The sequence below is a fragment of the Zerene cesonia genome, chromosome 24, assembly GCF_012273895.1.
Source record: "Zerene cesonia ecotype Mississippi chromosome 24, Zerene_cesonia_1.1, whole genome shotgun sequence".
Classification (NCBI taxonomy): Eukaryota; Metazoa; Arthropoda; class Insecta; order Lepidoptera; family Pieridae; genus Zerene; species Zerene cesonia.
In genome coordinates this window covers 409003-426939 of record NC_052125.1, presented here as the reverse complement: position 1 = coordinate 426939, position 17937 = coordinate 409003, and the positions used below count along the sequence as shown (strand labels likewise).

Genomic DNA, 17937 nt, shown 5'->3' with positions numbered 1-17937 from the left:
GTTAGACCTATACGTAATATTTATTCTCTTATACTAGCGGTCGGTCCCGGCTTCGCTCGTGGTAAATATGTAGCCTATAGCCTTCCTCAATAAATGGGCTATCTAACATTAAAAGAATTTTTCAAATCGGACCAGTAGTTCCTGAGATTAGTGCGTTCAAACAAACAAACAAACTCTTCGACTTTATTTTGTTTTTTTTTCTTCAGCTTTACAATATTAGTATAAGATTTGTAAGTTCAAGTAATATTTGTCCACTTCTTTCGTTGAAATATGGAAATAAATATACACATTTTTTAACAAAAAGTAGAACCGCTTAAAAGTTGACAAAACTAGATGAAATATAAATGGGGCCTCACGACAGGCACTAGCTTTCAAATAAAAGAAGAATCATAAATATCGGATCACTCAGCAAAGAGCTACGAGTGAATAAACACAAAAACATCTCATATCATCTCCTCCCCCACACATGAAAACAAAACAATCAAGTATGTAGATAAAAACAATATCGTAATTATCATATGAATTTAACCGATTGTAAAAAACAAGAGTATTGTCTCAATGGACACGCATGCGTTCTACATCGCAGCGCACTTTCACTGTATCGTTTATGTCTTATATAAGAGGGCTAAGATTCGAGTCCCGTTGAGAACAAAAGCATAATCTTTAAAACTCATATAAAAAGACTAACTTTCTTATAGAAAAAAATCTGCAAATGTTACTGATATACAACTGGAATGACTAAACTGATTTTAGTAAGACTTTCACGGGCAGATAGCATGGATAAGGCAGCACACTCTTTTCATGACATTCCCACGAGGTCATGATTTAAGCTGATACAGCTTCAAATCAAAAGATCTCACACGAATCTCATAAAATGCGAATTAATTCGGCTAGTACATTCAAAAACCTAATTTTTAGAACAGAAAAGAGCTTTTGTCTAATTGAAGACTTCATCTATCTCGTAAAAAAATAATTCCAAATCCCTTCATCAGCTCATTCATAAATATCTTACAGACATACAGTAGCATTTTGTATGTGGTAGTCGAGCACGCTTCGACACGAATTGGGCCAGCTCGCACCGGGGAAGTACCACACCCCCACGGAAAACCGGCGTGAAGCAGCATACTGATGTGTTTCGTTCGGTGAGTGGGGGAGGCCTATATCCTTTTCCTTACCCTTAACAGTCATTTCCTTCTTCTCGTCAATCCTTCCTTCATCCCCTTCCAATTTGAAGTCAGCAATCCATTTTTAGGCCTCTTCAAATGTCCATGGGCGGTGGTAGCGCTCACCATCAGGCGACCCACCAGCTCCTTTACCGACGACGACAAACACATGAATAAAATCGTTTTAAACACAGCACATATTTACACAAATACATTGTTTGAATGACTTTAAGTTTACATTATAAAATTTCAATAATATTGAAAATAATTCAGTTTATCACATCTGCAACAAAGTTGAACCAATTACGTGATAAAACAGTTAAATATACAGACAATATACCGATCGTCGTTGCGTCTATCTAGAAAATAAATATGCTTCAATTGAAAACATAAAAACACGCATTTATGATAGAATCAACTAAATTGTCTCACTCGCAGTGTAAGGTAATTTAATCCCGGCGATCTTAATCAGGATAATGAGATAAACTCATGAAATTACTGTATTGTCACTGATCCTTGATAAGTGTACAAAGTTTGAATTAAATCTATCGTGTAAATTGGGTCAATCTAGCCAAAAGTCGGTTACATAACATACATCTTAACTTTAAATTAAATGATAGAATCGGTTTCAGCTTACGTAATTAAGCAATGATTATAGAATTCATATACCATTTACTTTTAGCCCAATGAACATATAAATATAATCGTATACACAGTTAAGATAAAAATAAAATGCTTTATAAGGCTGGGAATTTAAAATGGCGGAGCTAGCTCGCTTACGAACAATATAAGTAAAAGTTAAGCAAGGACGGAACAAGGTGAACGACCCACGAGCTCCTATAAATACGAACGAATACAGACTACTTTATATGTTGCCTGACGCTCGTCCCGGCTCCGCCCGGATATCAAGATTCCTGTTTTATACCAAGAGAGCATTTTATCGGGATAAAAGTATCTTATCACCCAAGTCAGGTCATACACTCTTACCCAAATTTCATGAAAATCCAATCAGCGTGATTGACGGACAAACATCCAAACAAACAAACTTTCGAATTTATAATATCAGTGTAATATTAAATAGTAATGCACCTTTCTTTGATGGACTATTGTTAACATACATATAAAGTGTTTTATAAAGCCTTCAAGTATATAAACCATTACATTAAGAACTTAAAATGTATTATATACTTGAGGATATATGCTAGTTTGATAGTGAGTTGAAAATATAACTCTAATTTTATAGACAAAGACACCTAGAAACAATTATTTAAATCATTAAAAACTATATGAATATACTGGCCATCATTCTGATTTAATGTCAAACTAGCGCCGCGGTTTCACCCGCGTAAGTCTGTATCCCGTAGGAATATCGGGATGAAAAGTTGCCTATGTGTTATTCCAGTTGTCCAGCTATCTACGTACCAAATTTCATTGCAATCGATTCAGTAGTTTCGCGTGAAAGAGTAACAAACATACATACACTTACATCCATCCTCACAAACTTTCGCATTTATAATTTGCCTCGAAGAGATAACTTATAAGTGATAAGGCGATTCTGTGCTGATATATAATAAGTTTGGTTTGTTTGTTAATAGCGTGTAAACAAAAACATTAATAGAAAATACATTGATCCGACTTCAAAACCAAGCAAAAGTAGACAAAAACTATATCTTGCTTGTTTCCTATTTGATCTCTTAAAGACGAAACACCCCGCTTATCTGTTTGACAAGCTGATGTGGCGTAAGGATTGTGGTAGTAACCCTAACCGGGTTACTACCACAACTCGGTACAAATATTTTCTCTGTTCCAAAGCATAGATCGATGGCTTTCCGCGGCAGTTTCAAATACTGTGCATCAAAATGTTGGAATGACATTCCCCCACCTATACAACAACTTCGTAGTAAATTTCTTTTTAAAATCGCTTACCGAACCCACCTTCTTAATATTCAAAAATCTTTTTCATAATTTATTTAAGTCCTTCCTCATGGTCTGCAGTTTTGACTCTGTCGTAGACGCCTTAACTTTGCACTGGATTATTCCTTAAAGCTACATTTATTATTATCATTATTATTTATTTCACCTATTTGTATACTACACTTTATTCTATGTATTTAATTTTATTTTTTCTCGCTAAATTATAACGGTATTTATTTAATTATTTCTACCCTCTAATGGTGTTGGCAGACTATCACCGTCAGGGTCCCATTGACTCTGACATTTATGCTCAGCCAAGACCCTTTTTAGAAACACAGTGCACATTTGTCTCCGTCCTTTTTTTTCCTCTCTATGTTAATTTTTCTTTGTGTAATCGTCTTAATTTGTAATTGTCATGTATTTAATGTGTTCTTTTAATAAACTTTTTATCTATCTATCTATCAAAAGGGGAAAATAAATGACTATAATTACTATAAACGCTACCCATCTCATCTCATCGATGTCGCTGCCAGCAAAGTCATCATCAGATCAGTTCAATACTACAAGCTTATTTTTAACTTATGTTACATACGATTGCAGAAATTCAGCATAATCGGAAACCGGGAAGTGGGTTAAAATTCACTTAAAGCATTTTGCGAATGATTTATTTAATTCGCTGTGAATAAGTAGGTTTTTCTTCGATTTCCCTGAATTTCTATCATCAGATGCTGACTTGTTGATAAAGGGATCATTTTCGGAGGTTTTTAAAATCATTCGTACTGAACAAAAATTTCTTAAATCCGTTCCCAATCGTGTAAATGCATACAGAGGAACATAGAAACTCCACATTGGAAGTCGGTTAATAAAAAGATTCTTAACTCAAATAGAGGTAACATAATACTATATTAGATTCGAGCATATCTATTACGGATTCTAAAACAATAAATTAGCGTCAAAAGCTTAAAAACGATCTAGTGTCTAAACTGAAATCGTGATAGGTTCGTATTCTAGCCTTGAGATGAAGGATTCTCATCAAATATCAAGCTTTGAAAGGCAGATGCATTAATAAACTATATTTTAATATTTGCAAAAAAGTAGAATTTTTCAATTCGACTGTATGTTTGTTATCTCGTTACTTTTTACTGGATGAACCGATTTTATGATTCTTTTTCTATTTGAGAGCTGGTCCCGTGTGGTCACTTTATTCAACAATTCACAGATGCGCATAAAAAAATACACAAAAATTTTCACTGTACAAAGTGACTACCTTATCGCATTAAAGTGCTTTCCTTCAGGCAAACTTGAGATTTAGGAAAAGGTTAGGTATAGTGTATATATAAGAACCTACATGAATATAATAAAAGAGTTAAGGTACGAAACTAAACATAAAAAAGGTATGTGCGATTCACACACGATAGAAGTGAAACTTCAGTAAATCGACAAAAGAATGAGATGAATATATATAAAATATAAAATAGTATGTATATTTCTGTCTCATTCGTTGCCGGCTTCATTCTACACGTGTTTATATTTGTGTCTCTTACCTGTCGTTTTTTCCGTTGCATCAGCTTTGAAATCACAACGATTCTAAAGAAGTTTCACTTCAATAAAAATATAGTTTAAACAACAAAAAACAACGCTTTAATGATAGAATCATTATTTAAGCTTTAATCAATACAGTGTATACCTAAGGAAATTATTGAATCCCGGCGATCCTAATCAGGATAATAAGATAAACTCATGAAACTATTGTATTGTCACCGATCCTTGATAAGTGTACAAAGTTCAATTTAAATCTGTCCGTTTAAAGTGACTCAAAATCGGAGTCCAAGAAGTCAGTTACATAGTTAGATAATAAAAATGTGTTAAATAGAATAATAAGAAAAATATATTAACATTTCAAACTAAAGTTCAATGATTCTAACATCCTACAGAGAATATTTATAAGCTTTATGATATTAATTTCATATTTATAAACATTAAATTCCTCCTGCATACGATTATACTAATTATTTATCAACCAACATCCCAAAAAGTTCTCAATTCGCCTCTATTTATTTGATTTTGTTACTTGATAACGCAAAAGCAGCGGTGGCTCAGTGGTCAGGATCTTGGACTTCTAATCCATAAGTCGGGGGTTCGAAACCAGGCGAACATGCAGGAAATAAATGGTTGTTTCAATTTATTTGCGCATGTGATTAACATCACCACTGCTCGAAACGGTGAAGGAAACATCGTGAGGAAACCGGCATGTCCAAGAATTAAAAAGTTCGATGACATGAGACATATTCTATCAACGCGCCCTTGGCCAGCGTGGTGGATTATGGCCTGAGCCCTCATAGGTGTCCCTTAACATATATGGGCTGATGATGACTCCATAACTTCTTGGGTTTTCAACCGACTGACGTGATTCTTTATATGTTTGATAGGATATTCTTCTCATTTGGTCCTATTTTAGAATTTAGATAAACCAATTCAGTCTAGCCGATTAGAAGTTAAATTAAAAGACACATACAAACCAATTATATGATTATTATTATTAATCTGATTGGATTAAATTAGTAGTTTCATTAACAGCCTAGGCGCTTAATTAAACACCGCCGCTTGATTAACTACGTATAACAAAACTAAGATAATCTATATGGATAGCTATATATAGAGAAATGCGTCTATTTTATGATAATTTACTACATAAACACATAAAGATAAGCACAAGGTCAACGACTTTCATTCTTTGTCCGCAAAGCCACGGTATGCGAATATATTTAAATATAAAAACAACCACTTGACCATTTTATGGCATTTAACCTTCTGCCAACAATGCATCCTGCATGCAATTGATTGTGACTAGCCGACTTCGCTCGCAAATAATATAAGTAATGTTGTAATTAAATATGCGAAACTTTGTAAGAATGGATTTTACCTCTTTCAAGTAAAAACTACTGAATGTATTGAAACTTCACAATAATATAGCTTATACATCAGATTAGCTATATAAATACTTGCAATTGCCTGTAGGTTCGTCTACGGATGAAACCGCGCGGCGCAGCTAGTTAGAACATATAAAACGTAGCTTTAAACATATTATAGAATCCTAACATAACATGCGTAATTTATATTAATAGATAGATATAACTATATAACGAATTAATTGTGGATAGAACATTATGCATAATACATTTATCTTAAGAGTTAAATAAATTATAATAAATAAATAAATATGTTTGTTTTTCTTTGTCCCAGGTGAACACAACATGAAGCGATCACGGCACAGATGGCTGGAGTTAAGTCTATTCTGTAAGTATTGTATTACATTACAATATTTATTTTATTCATAGCGGGCAACTGAGCTGAAAGGAAAAAGAAAGAGAAAAGGAACAGTTTATTTTAACACACACAAACACACAAACACACAAATAGTAACAATACATAAAAATAAAAAAAAGAAATAAAAAAAAAACATAAGAGAATGAAAAAATAAATAAATTAATTAATATAAATTACGTGTGGTTGCGTGCGCCAAAAAAGGATGCCACTCAGTATATTTGAGGAAGAACACCTCAATACTGATTTTCAGTGACACCCTTCAGCTGGTGGTTCGCCTGATGGTAAGTGATCACCATCCATGAACATTCGTAGATAAAGTGCAGCTGCAAACGCGTTGCCCCCCTTTAAGTAAATAAGGAATATATTGACAGAGGGAATAAAAGAATGGAATGGGAAGGGTGAGGAAAAGAATACGGGCCTCCGGCTCCCCCACTCACCGAACGTAAGCTGGTGCGAGCTGGCTCAATTATATATACTCTTTAATAATTATAATTCTCTCATGCTCCAACGCATTTCTCACATAATCCTATCCTACTAATATTATAAATGCGAAAGTTTGTAAGGATGTGTGTGTTTGTTAGTCTTTCACGCAAAAACTACTAAAAAGCGTTTGGTTTAGACTCGAAGCCTCGACCTTTTCATTAAAGGCTGTTCACTGGACTGTTCTTAGATTAAAAAGTAATATTTTAATTCGAAGAAACCTTAATACTTAAAAATATCCAATTAAATATTTCTTTGAATTGATTTTTCTTGAAAACGGCTGTCTGACCTTGAACAATGCAAATGATGATTCTTTGACATTTCATAAGTGAATCCACGAATAAGCAATCAACTTGAGTTGGTTACGTATTAAGTTAGAAACTTAAAGAACTTGACGGACGATGCTTAATATTTTAAAATCTATACAAATACTACGTGTGAAAGGATTATAAAAAAATTAAAGTTAATTTCTAAACCTAAATCTGGTGTAAGAAGAAACCGGCCTAGTAAAGGAAAAGATTGGCAGTCTGCCTTTTCTCTGAATAGTTTTTTTTTTATGTCATAGCGGGCAACTGAGCTGGTGGTTCGCCTGATGGTAAGCGATCACCACCGCCCATGAACATTCTCAGAGGCTCAGACCTCTGAGAATGCGCTGCCCGCTTTTAAGGGATAAGTGATAAGGATAGGATTGATGACTGGAAACAAGGGATGGACTGGGAAGGGCGAGGAGAAGGACATAGGTCTCCATTCCCGTGAGATTTCCGGGATCTTATGTATCCGTATCTCAAACTATCTCTGTACCAAATTTCATTAAAATCATGCCATGGTTGAGGCGCTTAGAAGACATTCATAGTCACTATTGCATTTATAACAAGGATACTGAGTTATCTTTTTAATCTAGCCACCAATTATTATTACATTATCAAATTCCAGGTATAACAATAGCGGCTTTATCCAGCCTGCCCACCACGTCAGCGGTTCGAGCTACTTCCCTGATCTTCAGTAAGACGTCCACCACCGCCGCGCCTGAGGAGGAGGTTTCAGCGCCTGATGAGGAAGCACAAGTAAGGAATATCTCGAAATACATACGAATATGTCTTATTTTAAATTTGGCATTGAATAAAGATTTAACATTTTTGAAATACGATCACGAAGTGGAATTCCAGTCTCCTTCTAATAATTTTCATAAAACGTTTATTTAAAACAGAAATCCATCCACACCTGTATCATAACATAACACAAGAGAGACACTTTACTTAAAGATTAATAATGTATACAGTATTCCTACTAATATTATAAATGCGAATATTTGTAAGGATGTGTGTGTGTTTGTTGCTCTTTCACGCAATAACTACAAAGCCGATTGCAATGAAATTTGATACTTGGATAGCTGAACAACTGGAATGACATATAGGCAAGGCTTTTTATCCCAATGATCCTACGGGATACGGCCTTACGCGGGTGAAACGCGGGGCGCAGCTAGTAAGCAACAAAAATTACAAACTATAGGACTAATTAATTGTACAATCCTTCACTGCTAAAGAAAGCATTAGTTGTAATACGACGCTATTAAAACTAAAAAAAACAGACGCAGCGCTGACTTTCAGTAGGCCCTTATTTCAGTTGGAGACCAGTCCTTACAGTTATATCAGTGAAATAGCATGAAAACTGTATTAAAAACTTGAAAATATCGTTAAATTGCGAATCCCGGATAAAACGTTAACGAAAATAGAAGTGTTTCATGTTTGCTTGCTAAACTATCATGTAAATCTCTTATATATTGACAAAACATTCAATTATTAAATATAATCAGTCTATATTATAAAATAAATCTCATGTTTCATATGTAATTACTTCAAGAATTACGTAAAATCCTACTAATCCTACTATCCTATCCTACTAAACTGTAATATTACAAATGTGAAAGTTTGTAAGGATGTGTGTAGGTTTGTTGCTGTTTCATGCAAAAACTACTGAACCGATTGCAATGAAATTTGGTACGTAGATAGCTGGATAATTGGAATAACATATATCCAACTTTTTATCCCGCTATACCTACGGGATACGGACTTACGCGGGTGAAACCGCGGGGAGCAGTTAGTATATGTCGCGTTCGATAGTAATATAAATGAATATAGTTTAAACGAAGTCAAACACTCCTTAATTATAGATTTAACTAAATTGTCTCACTTGCTCCTATATAGAGTATTTAATAAGATAAACTCATGATAGTTTTGTATTGTCCTCGATTCTTATAAGTGAACAAACTAGATTGAATTAAATCTATGCGTTTAAAGTGGGTAAAAATCGAGCCTTAAGGAGCCAGACACAAAGGTGAAGCAAATAAAATCATCACGCATCCTTTATAAAAACTATAGCAAACATTAATGAATTCGGATTAATTCCATAATTATTTAACATCCTCAAGTTAAAGGTTTGTAATCGGAAGTGCGAGTTAGCAATACGGGAAATCAGTAATGCCACGATAGGTGATCTACTTTTTCATTTCCTATAATTCATCGTTCACCTTGACCGGTTTTAACGTGGAATGTATACGATTTAACACGCTTTTATACTTGCTTCATCTGTGTGTTTGTTTTATCGTGGGAGTCGTGCTTGGGCACGAATTGGGCCAGCTCGCACTGGGGAAGTACCACACCCCCACAGAAAACCGACGTGAAATAAAAGCTTGCTATTATGTTTCGTACGGTGAGTGTGGGTGCCGGAGGCCTATTTCCATCTTCTCAGTCGCCCTTCCCAGTCTATTCCTTCTTTCCAGTCATCCTTATCCCTTATCCCTTTAGGTCTATGCCGATATAACCGCCTCTTTTCGGCTAGATTTGAACCACTTTAAACGGACAGATTTAATTCATACTTTTTAAACAAACAAAAATAGTTAATAATTCATAGAATCTTAACATATGGATTATAATTAAAAACTAAATAAATTAATATGCTTGAATATTAATCTATACTAATATTATAAAGCTGAAGAGTTTGTTTGTTTGTTTATTTGAACGCGCTAATCTCAGGAACTACTGGTCCGTTTTGAAAAATTATTTCAGTGTTAGATAGCCTATATATTGATATGTACCACGAGCGAAGCCGGGGCGGACGGCTAGTTTTATTAAAATTCGTTCTTACCATAAATTAATGTATAATACTTAATGTATAGTACCTAATTTTAGAAATAAAAAGGAGGTGTGTTGCATATTTGTTTGATCGTTAAAAAATTTACTGGAATCCTACACAACTGCCTAATTTATTTAGTTGATAACAAATCACAGCCAGTCATAAAGACGTACGATCTGTCCAGTTTCTAAGTGATTATTTTTATAGGATTCGATAGCTTAACTTATCGTTTCTTATCGTTCCTATGCCATTAATATAATAAATAAATATATCCTTTTAATAACACATCATACTCTGCACATATGGCAGTATAAAACGTTTTAATGAATTATTCCAGGTGGAGCCCACTGGTGAAGCAGAAACAAACACAACTAGCAAGCTAACTGGTATACCCCAGATAGACTATATCTACGACCCCAACTTGCCTCGTGAGCTGAACGGCTACAACCTCTCGGGATATCCGTTCTATGAAGCTGTTCCACCACCAGAGACTATGGACTTCAAGTGTGACGGTCTACACGATGGCTTCTACGCTTCTGTGCCGCATAAGTGTCAGGTAAATGGTATTTAAGTGATGAAGCAAGATAGCATATGAGGGGTTCTTTGGGGGCGGCAATGGAGCTGTTGGACCGCCTGATGGTAAGCGCTACCACCGACTATGAACATTTTGAAATGCGTAGGGTCGATTGCAGACCATGCGCTCGTAAAAATGGAAGTCGACTGTAAACTGGATAGGGATTAAGAAAAAATTGACGAGTAGAATAAAGGTAAGGGCTGGGAAGGCTAAGGAAAAGGATATAGGCCTCAGGTTATTACAAATGGATAGGAAGCAGGTATAAAATATAATTTTGGGTAGTTTCGATTGTTATCTTTTGTTGTTTAACTTATCTTATTTACTCACAGCTCTGGTTCTCTTTTCTCTTTTTTTGTTGTAGAAGATATAACGGAAAATTGCGAATTTTAAGTAGATATAAAGCAACGGGTTCGTTAAAACATAATTTAAAATTTAATGAACAAAATAATGCTTGATTATTTTATACAGTATTTATAAAGAAAGTTGTAAATAATTTCTGTAATTAAACAATTCAATAGTGCTTTTAATCAAAATCTAGTGGGAAAAATATTTTTTTAGATTGTTTTAGTTAGAGCATATATCTGAATATTTATTACGATAATAATTATTTCTGACAATAAACCAAATCATCAAAACTAAACAAAATTAAGAGCAAAGATAGAAGAACTTTAAAAGAAACCATACTAGATGTACTAGCATTCAAATAAGAGAAGTATCGCCAAAATCATATGTAACATATGACATCCTACTAATATTATAAATGCGAAAGTTTGTAAGGATGTGTGTGTGTTTGTTGCTCTTTCATGCAAAAACTACTAAACCGATTGCAATGAAATTTGGTACGTAGATAGCTGGACCACTGGAATAACATATAAGTAACTTTTTATCCCGATATTCCTACGAGGTACGGACTTACGCGGTTGAAACCGCGGGGCGCAGCTAGAAACATATAAATAAAATATAATAGTTTAAAAAAACTATAAAACACGCTTTAACAAAAATCATATTTTGCAAATTGAAAACTGGAATAATTTTATCAAATTAGTGTATTGTCATCGGTCCTCAATAAATCTACAAAGTTTGAACGAAATCTGGCCGTTTAAAGTGGGTCAAAATCGCGCCCAAAGAAGTCAGTTACAAACAAACAAACAAACATACAAACAAACAAACATACAAACAAACAAACAAACAAACATACAGGTGAAGTTAATAAAAGCGTGTTAAAAATTAGAAGACATTTTCTTAAATCAGCTGACAAAGGTTTTTTTTATTGTAATTAATCGTAGCAGACAAACGATTCTGAATCATATTTGTTTCATTTCCAGGTCTACCACCACTGCTTATTCGGTACGCGATACGACTTCCTCTGCGCTAACTATACAGCCTTCGACCAGAAGACGTTTATTTGTCATTTCGTGTCTGAAGTAGATTGCAAGAACTCACCGAATTATTTTAACAGGTACTTTATTGAAGTGTTTTAATCGTGATGGAAATTAATTATGACTTATTTATGTCATAGCGGGCTGGTGATTTGCCTGATGGTAAGCGATCACCACCATGCATATGCCTGGTAGTGCGTCTGCAAAAACGCTGTCCGCTTTTAAGGGGGTAAGAATTGATGACTAAAAAGAAGAAATGGACCGGGAAGGATGAGAAAAAGTAAACGGGTCTCCCAGCCTTCGAACGTTTCTTCAGAAAACTAAGATTTAATTATAAATAAAATATCAATTGCCATACCTCGGAATACATGCCCTGCGTACTTGATTAAAGAAAATACAAATTGACATAGTCCAATTATATTTCTCAAAGAATCCATTCACAAACGACGTTACAAGAGTTTTAATGCTTTATGTGCTACGCTCTTAGAAATGCTTTATGAAAATCGGTTGAGCCATTTGAAGATCAGCAGCTGTTTTCTAGTTGCAGAGTGGGTTTGATTAACTGTTTTATTCCACACACAATATGGGTATCAAATGATTTGAACTTGACAAGAAAATATGTCATATCACATTTCAGATACGTAACGTTACGTTACGTCACACGCTCCGTCACATTTCAGATTCCAGATAGCTGGCACCGATTGGGAGGTTTTAAATCAAATTATTATTTCAGAAACGAAGCATTATACAAGCAAGATAGCACCACCACCCCCGCGCCCCCCTCAACCACCTCAACCACAACGACCACCACCCCCCGCCCGCCCAGACCTGGGCGGAGGCGGCCCTATCATAGATATGAGTATTATGATGACGACGAGTATTACTACCCGAGGGATAGAGATGAATATGATTATGAAGAAAGGTAATATAAGGAAATTTCCAAATATTGTCTTTTTACAAAATGTATTCTATAAACATTATAAATGAGAAAGTAACTCCTGTGACCATATTTTCTTCACGCCTAAACCACTGAAAAGATTTGAATGAAATTTGTCACAGCAGACCACTTAAAATTCTAAAATAGTACCAAATAACAACAATTTCATATTAAACACAAGGAACAACGATACCATTAAATGGGAGATACTAGCTTTCAAATGAAAAAAAGTTTCATCAAAATCGGTAAAAGTTATGAGGTAACCAACACAAAAGAAAAAATATATTTGAATTGTTTTTCCTTTATTTTTCTTTTATTTAAGTCCGTTAAATAAAGAGTTTATTTAGTTATGTTGGTACTATACCTAATACTGATGATGACTTACATTTTTAAATTAAACTATTTCAGAGGAGGCAGACGTCAAAGACCTCGACCAGGAAGGCCAGGCAAAAGAAGGCCCCAGGATGATTACGATGACAGGTAAGGAAACAATAATACATAATTTTAGGAGTCGAGCATGCTTCGGCACGAATTGGGCCAGCTCGCACCGGGGAAGTACCGCACCCCCACAGGAAACCGGCGTGAAATAATAGCATGCTACTGTTTCGTTTGGTGAGTGGGGAAGACGGAGGCCCATATCCTTGTGTTATCCCTTCCCAGTCCTTTCCTTTACTCCTCTCGTCAATCCTTTATTCAAGCGACCCACCAGCTCCAATACCGACCATGACATAAAAAAACAGTACATGAAGACTAAGCGAAGCCTTATAACATTCTTATCTTAGACGCATTTCCCATTTCCCGGGTATAAAAAAATAGCACGATACTCAATAAAGATGTAATTTTCTAATGGTTACATTATTGTAAAATCCTTGAAACCGTTTGACTTAAATTAAAACAAACAAAAATAAATCTTATTCTTACAATATAAGTACGTCATTATCAAATTCTTATCAGCTAATTAAAATTAATCGAAATTTACACAAAGATTTAAGTGTTGCTCCCCTAACTCGGATAATTAATGAAGTTTCGTATATGTTAAAAATATTATTTAAATAATATACAGTGCATTTTTTATACCATTATTTTAGTTTATTAAAATTTTTGATCGTTAGTAAAACTTGTAGAAATGTTTTAGAACTTTTTTTATAAACAAGTCGTTCACAATGTTACAGATATGAAACACGTTCAAGACCACGGGACGACGCTGATGATGACTATGATGATAGAAGACCATATGAAAGACCAAGAGGCAAAAGACCGTATACAGACTACAGAAGACCATACGACGATGATGACAGACGACCTTACAAAGGCGGAAGACGACAAAGACCAAGGGACGAAGATGATGAAAGATATAGAACTGATGATGAAGATAGACCCAGAGCAAGTGGAAGACCAAAACCTAGACCTAGGGACGAATTTAGATCTAGGGACGAAGTTGAAGATGAGAAATTAGATAGAACTATGGATGATGAAAGGTTAAGAGATGAACGTCCAAGGGATGAAATAAGACCTCGAGATGAAGTTCGGCCTAGAGATGAAGTCAGACCTAGAGATGAAATTAGACCTAGGGATGAAATAAGACCTAGGGATGAAATAAGACCTAGGGATGAAATTAGACCCAGGGATGAAATAAGACCTAGGGATGAAATTAGACCTAGGGATGAAATTAGACCTAGGGACGAAATTAGGCCCAGAGATGAAATCAGGCCAAGAGATGAAATAAGATCTAGAGATGAAATCAGACCTAGAGACGAAATAAGACCTAGGGATGAAAAACGTCCAAGGGATGAACCCGATGTAAATGATGAAATTAAGCCACGGGACGAATTCAGATCTCGAGATGAAATTCGCCCACGGGATGAATATCGTTCAAGAGATGAGAAAAGACCCGACAGGCGACCGTTCAGAGATGAAGTTCCTGACATTAAGCCCACAGAAAGGCCTTCAAACGAAGGACGTAGACTTTACCGTCCATTCAAGGGTAGAGAGGAAAGACCATATCTAAAGCCGGAGAGAAACTACGATAGTGACGATAAAATACAAGAGGAAAAGCGTCAAATACCCACGGGTCCAGATTCGCAGCCATTAGTCAAGCCAAATGGTCATGGAATTTTTAGCAAACCAAGAATGCCACCAAAAATAAAACGACCAGTTCCTTTAAATGAAAAAGAAAAATATGAATATGTTCCTGTATCCACCACTAAATTACCACCAAAAGCAGCTGACGATGATTATTATGATGATTATGAAGAAGACGATATAAGTAGACCCATGCCCTCTGCTAAGACTACCACAATTCAACAGAGACCTAAACCAGAACCGGTCGAAAGAGAAAAATTTAAACCCTCCAGACCAACAGGACCCGCTAATTTAAAAGCGAAAAAGACCAAAAGACCAATAGATTACGATGATGATGACTATTATTACGAGCCTGCTCCTAAAGCTGCAAAGTATACTTACACGCAAAGAGGCAAAGACGATAGACCAGCAAAAGTGAAAGATGATGATTATTACGATGAGGAAAAAGAGAAAGAAGCGCCCCCTAGAAAAAGGATAGATGACGAAGTAGTCGACAAGGTGAAGGACGTGAGAACAAACGTAAAAGTTGTTAAGCGTCCTTTTTTACCGTCTAGGGGTGGGAGTCCCTACCTACCAAGAGGTTTACAACCGGTAGGTGGGAAAAACATGAACTCAGCACCAAGCACCACCCCTAAACCGACTACCACTTCCTCTACCACTACCACTAGCACTACTACTACTACCACTACCACCACCACCACCACCACACCTAAACCCACCACAACATCCAGACAAACAACAACACGCACAACAACAACTGTGCCAACCGCGGCAACAACACCAAAACAAGAAGAAGAATATGAATACTACGACGAAGACGAAGACGATTATGAGAACAGCAATAAACAAGAAGCCGAAACAACAACAAAGGCCGCAGATGTTAAAACAAACCCACCAACAACAACCCAAGCGAACAGAGCAAAAGATCTAGCAACAAAGGTACTGCGAACATTCAACGACAATTACGAAGCCATCAAAGAACAACTAGAATCTACACTGAAGCCCGGTGCGTACCTAAAACCATACATCTCCCAGATAAATAAAGAAACCGGCAAACAAATAGAACCGAAACCGGAAATATCCAAACCCTACACCGCCACCGGAAAACCGTTAAAACTAGACGTGTCCATCAAGCAGAATTTAGCCGATTCCATCGAAAATGAGTATGATGAACGGTATAACGAAGCTCTCGCTCCCAGCCTGCCCAACATTCGAGCTCCAAGCGGTTTTATAGTACCTACAAACCGAGACTATACCTTCAGTAGATTTAGGAATAGCCTCCAAGCAGATCCGCAGTACGCAGCGTCAGAGTTATCCCAGTTCCAGGTTAGAAAATTACCCCAAATATCGGGAGTAAGTCTCCGTACTCCCACGTCTTATTATTTAAAGCCCCAATTGGGTTACAAGGATGGGCTAACGAGGCCGGTTAGGCAACTTGTATATAGGCAATTCGGAGAATTTTTTTAAATAGCTGAGGGTAACCTTTGAAAGATGGAAGCGTTGTGATTTAGGTCGTAAGAATCCGATGCTTCGTTAATACTCTGTATATTAAATCTGAACAAAAACCGATGGTTTTTGATAGATTACCTCGTTAGTAAATGAAACAGGATCATTCAATGTTTACTTCCAATCTATAATTAATCATTTTTTATATCCTTTTTCTAATATATTATATTTATTCAAAACAATCAGTTCAGAATACTGAGTTACACAAGGAAGCATATTATGGCAACTTCTAAAAACTATAATATTAAAACCGATTTAACATAAAGTATCAAATAAGTGATAAGTTAGTTGTAGCTTAGTGAGTAATGTGTAAATAAAACACACTTTAAAAACATTGGCACTCTATAAAAATATGTCGCTATTTGACAAAAGTTTATATTAATAGAAATAGATAATGAAATAATTTATAGAATCACAAATTTATTTATTAATATTATTTTTAATAAGCACACACGACATTTTTGTTATTTAATTTTGACATATCTACAATCTTTATTTATGTATTTTTTCGTTTTATACATTTGTACACAATAACCTTACAATACCCAATATAAGCTTCTTATAAGTTTTGCAAATATGAATTTAACAGTTTTAAATCGTGATTTTTATGTAATCGTCATATGACCCTAAAAGTATCGTTTAATATAAGCGTAAACGGAAAAATTATTAATTTTCACAAAAAACTAAAACGCCTCCGAAATTGTTGGAACAAGACTCAATGAGAAAAAGAACCACCCATAAGTACTCAGAAAAACTTACAAAAAATCCAGTCAAATTGAAAACTGCTCCTTTTTGTAAGTCGGTTTATAGTCATCATGCCAACGTGACCTTAATTCTAGATAGTATTAAAAACCACGGTTTAAATTTGTTAACTTAAACCTTATTTAGGAGAACCTATCACTGCCGATAAATAACGAATTTAAAATACTCTTAGTTACCTATTCCTTAGTAAATCGCGATTTTTCAAAGGTTACCTAGGTATTTTGGAATCGTAGTGTTAGTTCTGTATATTTGAACACTAAGATCATTAAATTGGGACATCTACGATTTCATAAGCACTGATGTATTGGTAATAAAATGACAAGTTTGTAATTATTTGTAAACATTATTTTTAAGATTGTAAAAACAATAAAAAATTTTAAAAATATTTTTCTTTTTTTCACATCTTTATATGCCTTAACGTTATATTAAACTCTTACCTTATAAAATACAAGCGGTCCGCCCCGGCATTCCTCAATAAATAGGCAATCTAACACTGAATGAATTTTTCAAATCGGACCAGTAATTCCTGAGATTAGTGCGTTCAAACAAACCTTTATAATATAAGTATAGATATGCCGCGGGTCACCCGTGGGCTATATTTATACATAAGCTTTCCCGGTCAAATGTAGGCATTTTTTGCAAAAATGTATTGACCGACTTTTGACCCTGGGTCCCTACTAT

General features: G+C 35.2%; 1 protein-coding gene across 5 annotated transcripts in view; it reads left to right on the top strand.

The window, feature by feature from the left end:
* LOC119836488 overlaps positions 1–17578 on the top strand; it is a 47563-nt gene extending 29985 nt beyond the window's left edge. For all 5 annotated transcript variants that reach the window (XM_038361829.1, XM_038361828.1, XM_038361826.1 and 2 more), the window contains 7 exons: positions 6321–6374; positions 7818–7948; positions 10354–10572; positions 11916–12049; positions 12703–12891; positions 13315–13386; positions 14079–17578. In XM_038361829.1, the coding sequence (XP_038217757.1) occupies positions 6332–6374; positions 7818–7948; positions 10354–10572; positions 11916–12049; positions 12703–12891; positions 13315–13386; positions 14079–16455 (3165 nt within the window). In that variant the 5' untranslated portion in view covers positions 6321–6331 and the 3' untranslated portion in view covers positions 16456–17578. The remainder of the gene's footprint in view (positions 1–6320; positions 6375–7817; positions 7949–10353; positions 10573–11915; positions 12050–12702; positions 12892–13314; positions 13387–14078) is intronic.
* Positions 17579–17937: the final 359 nt, after the last annotated feature.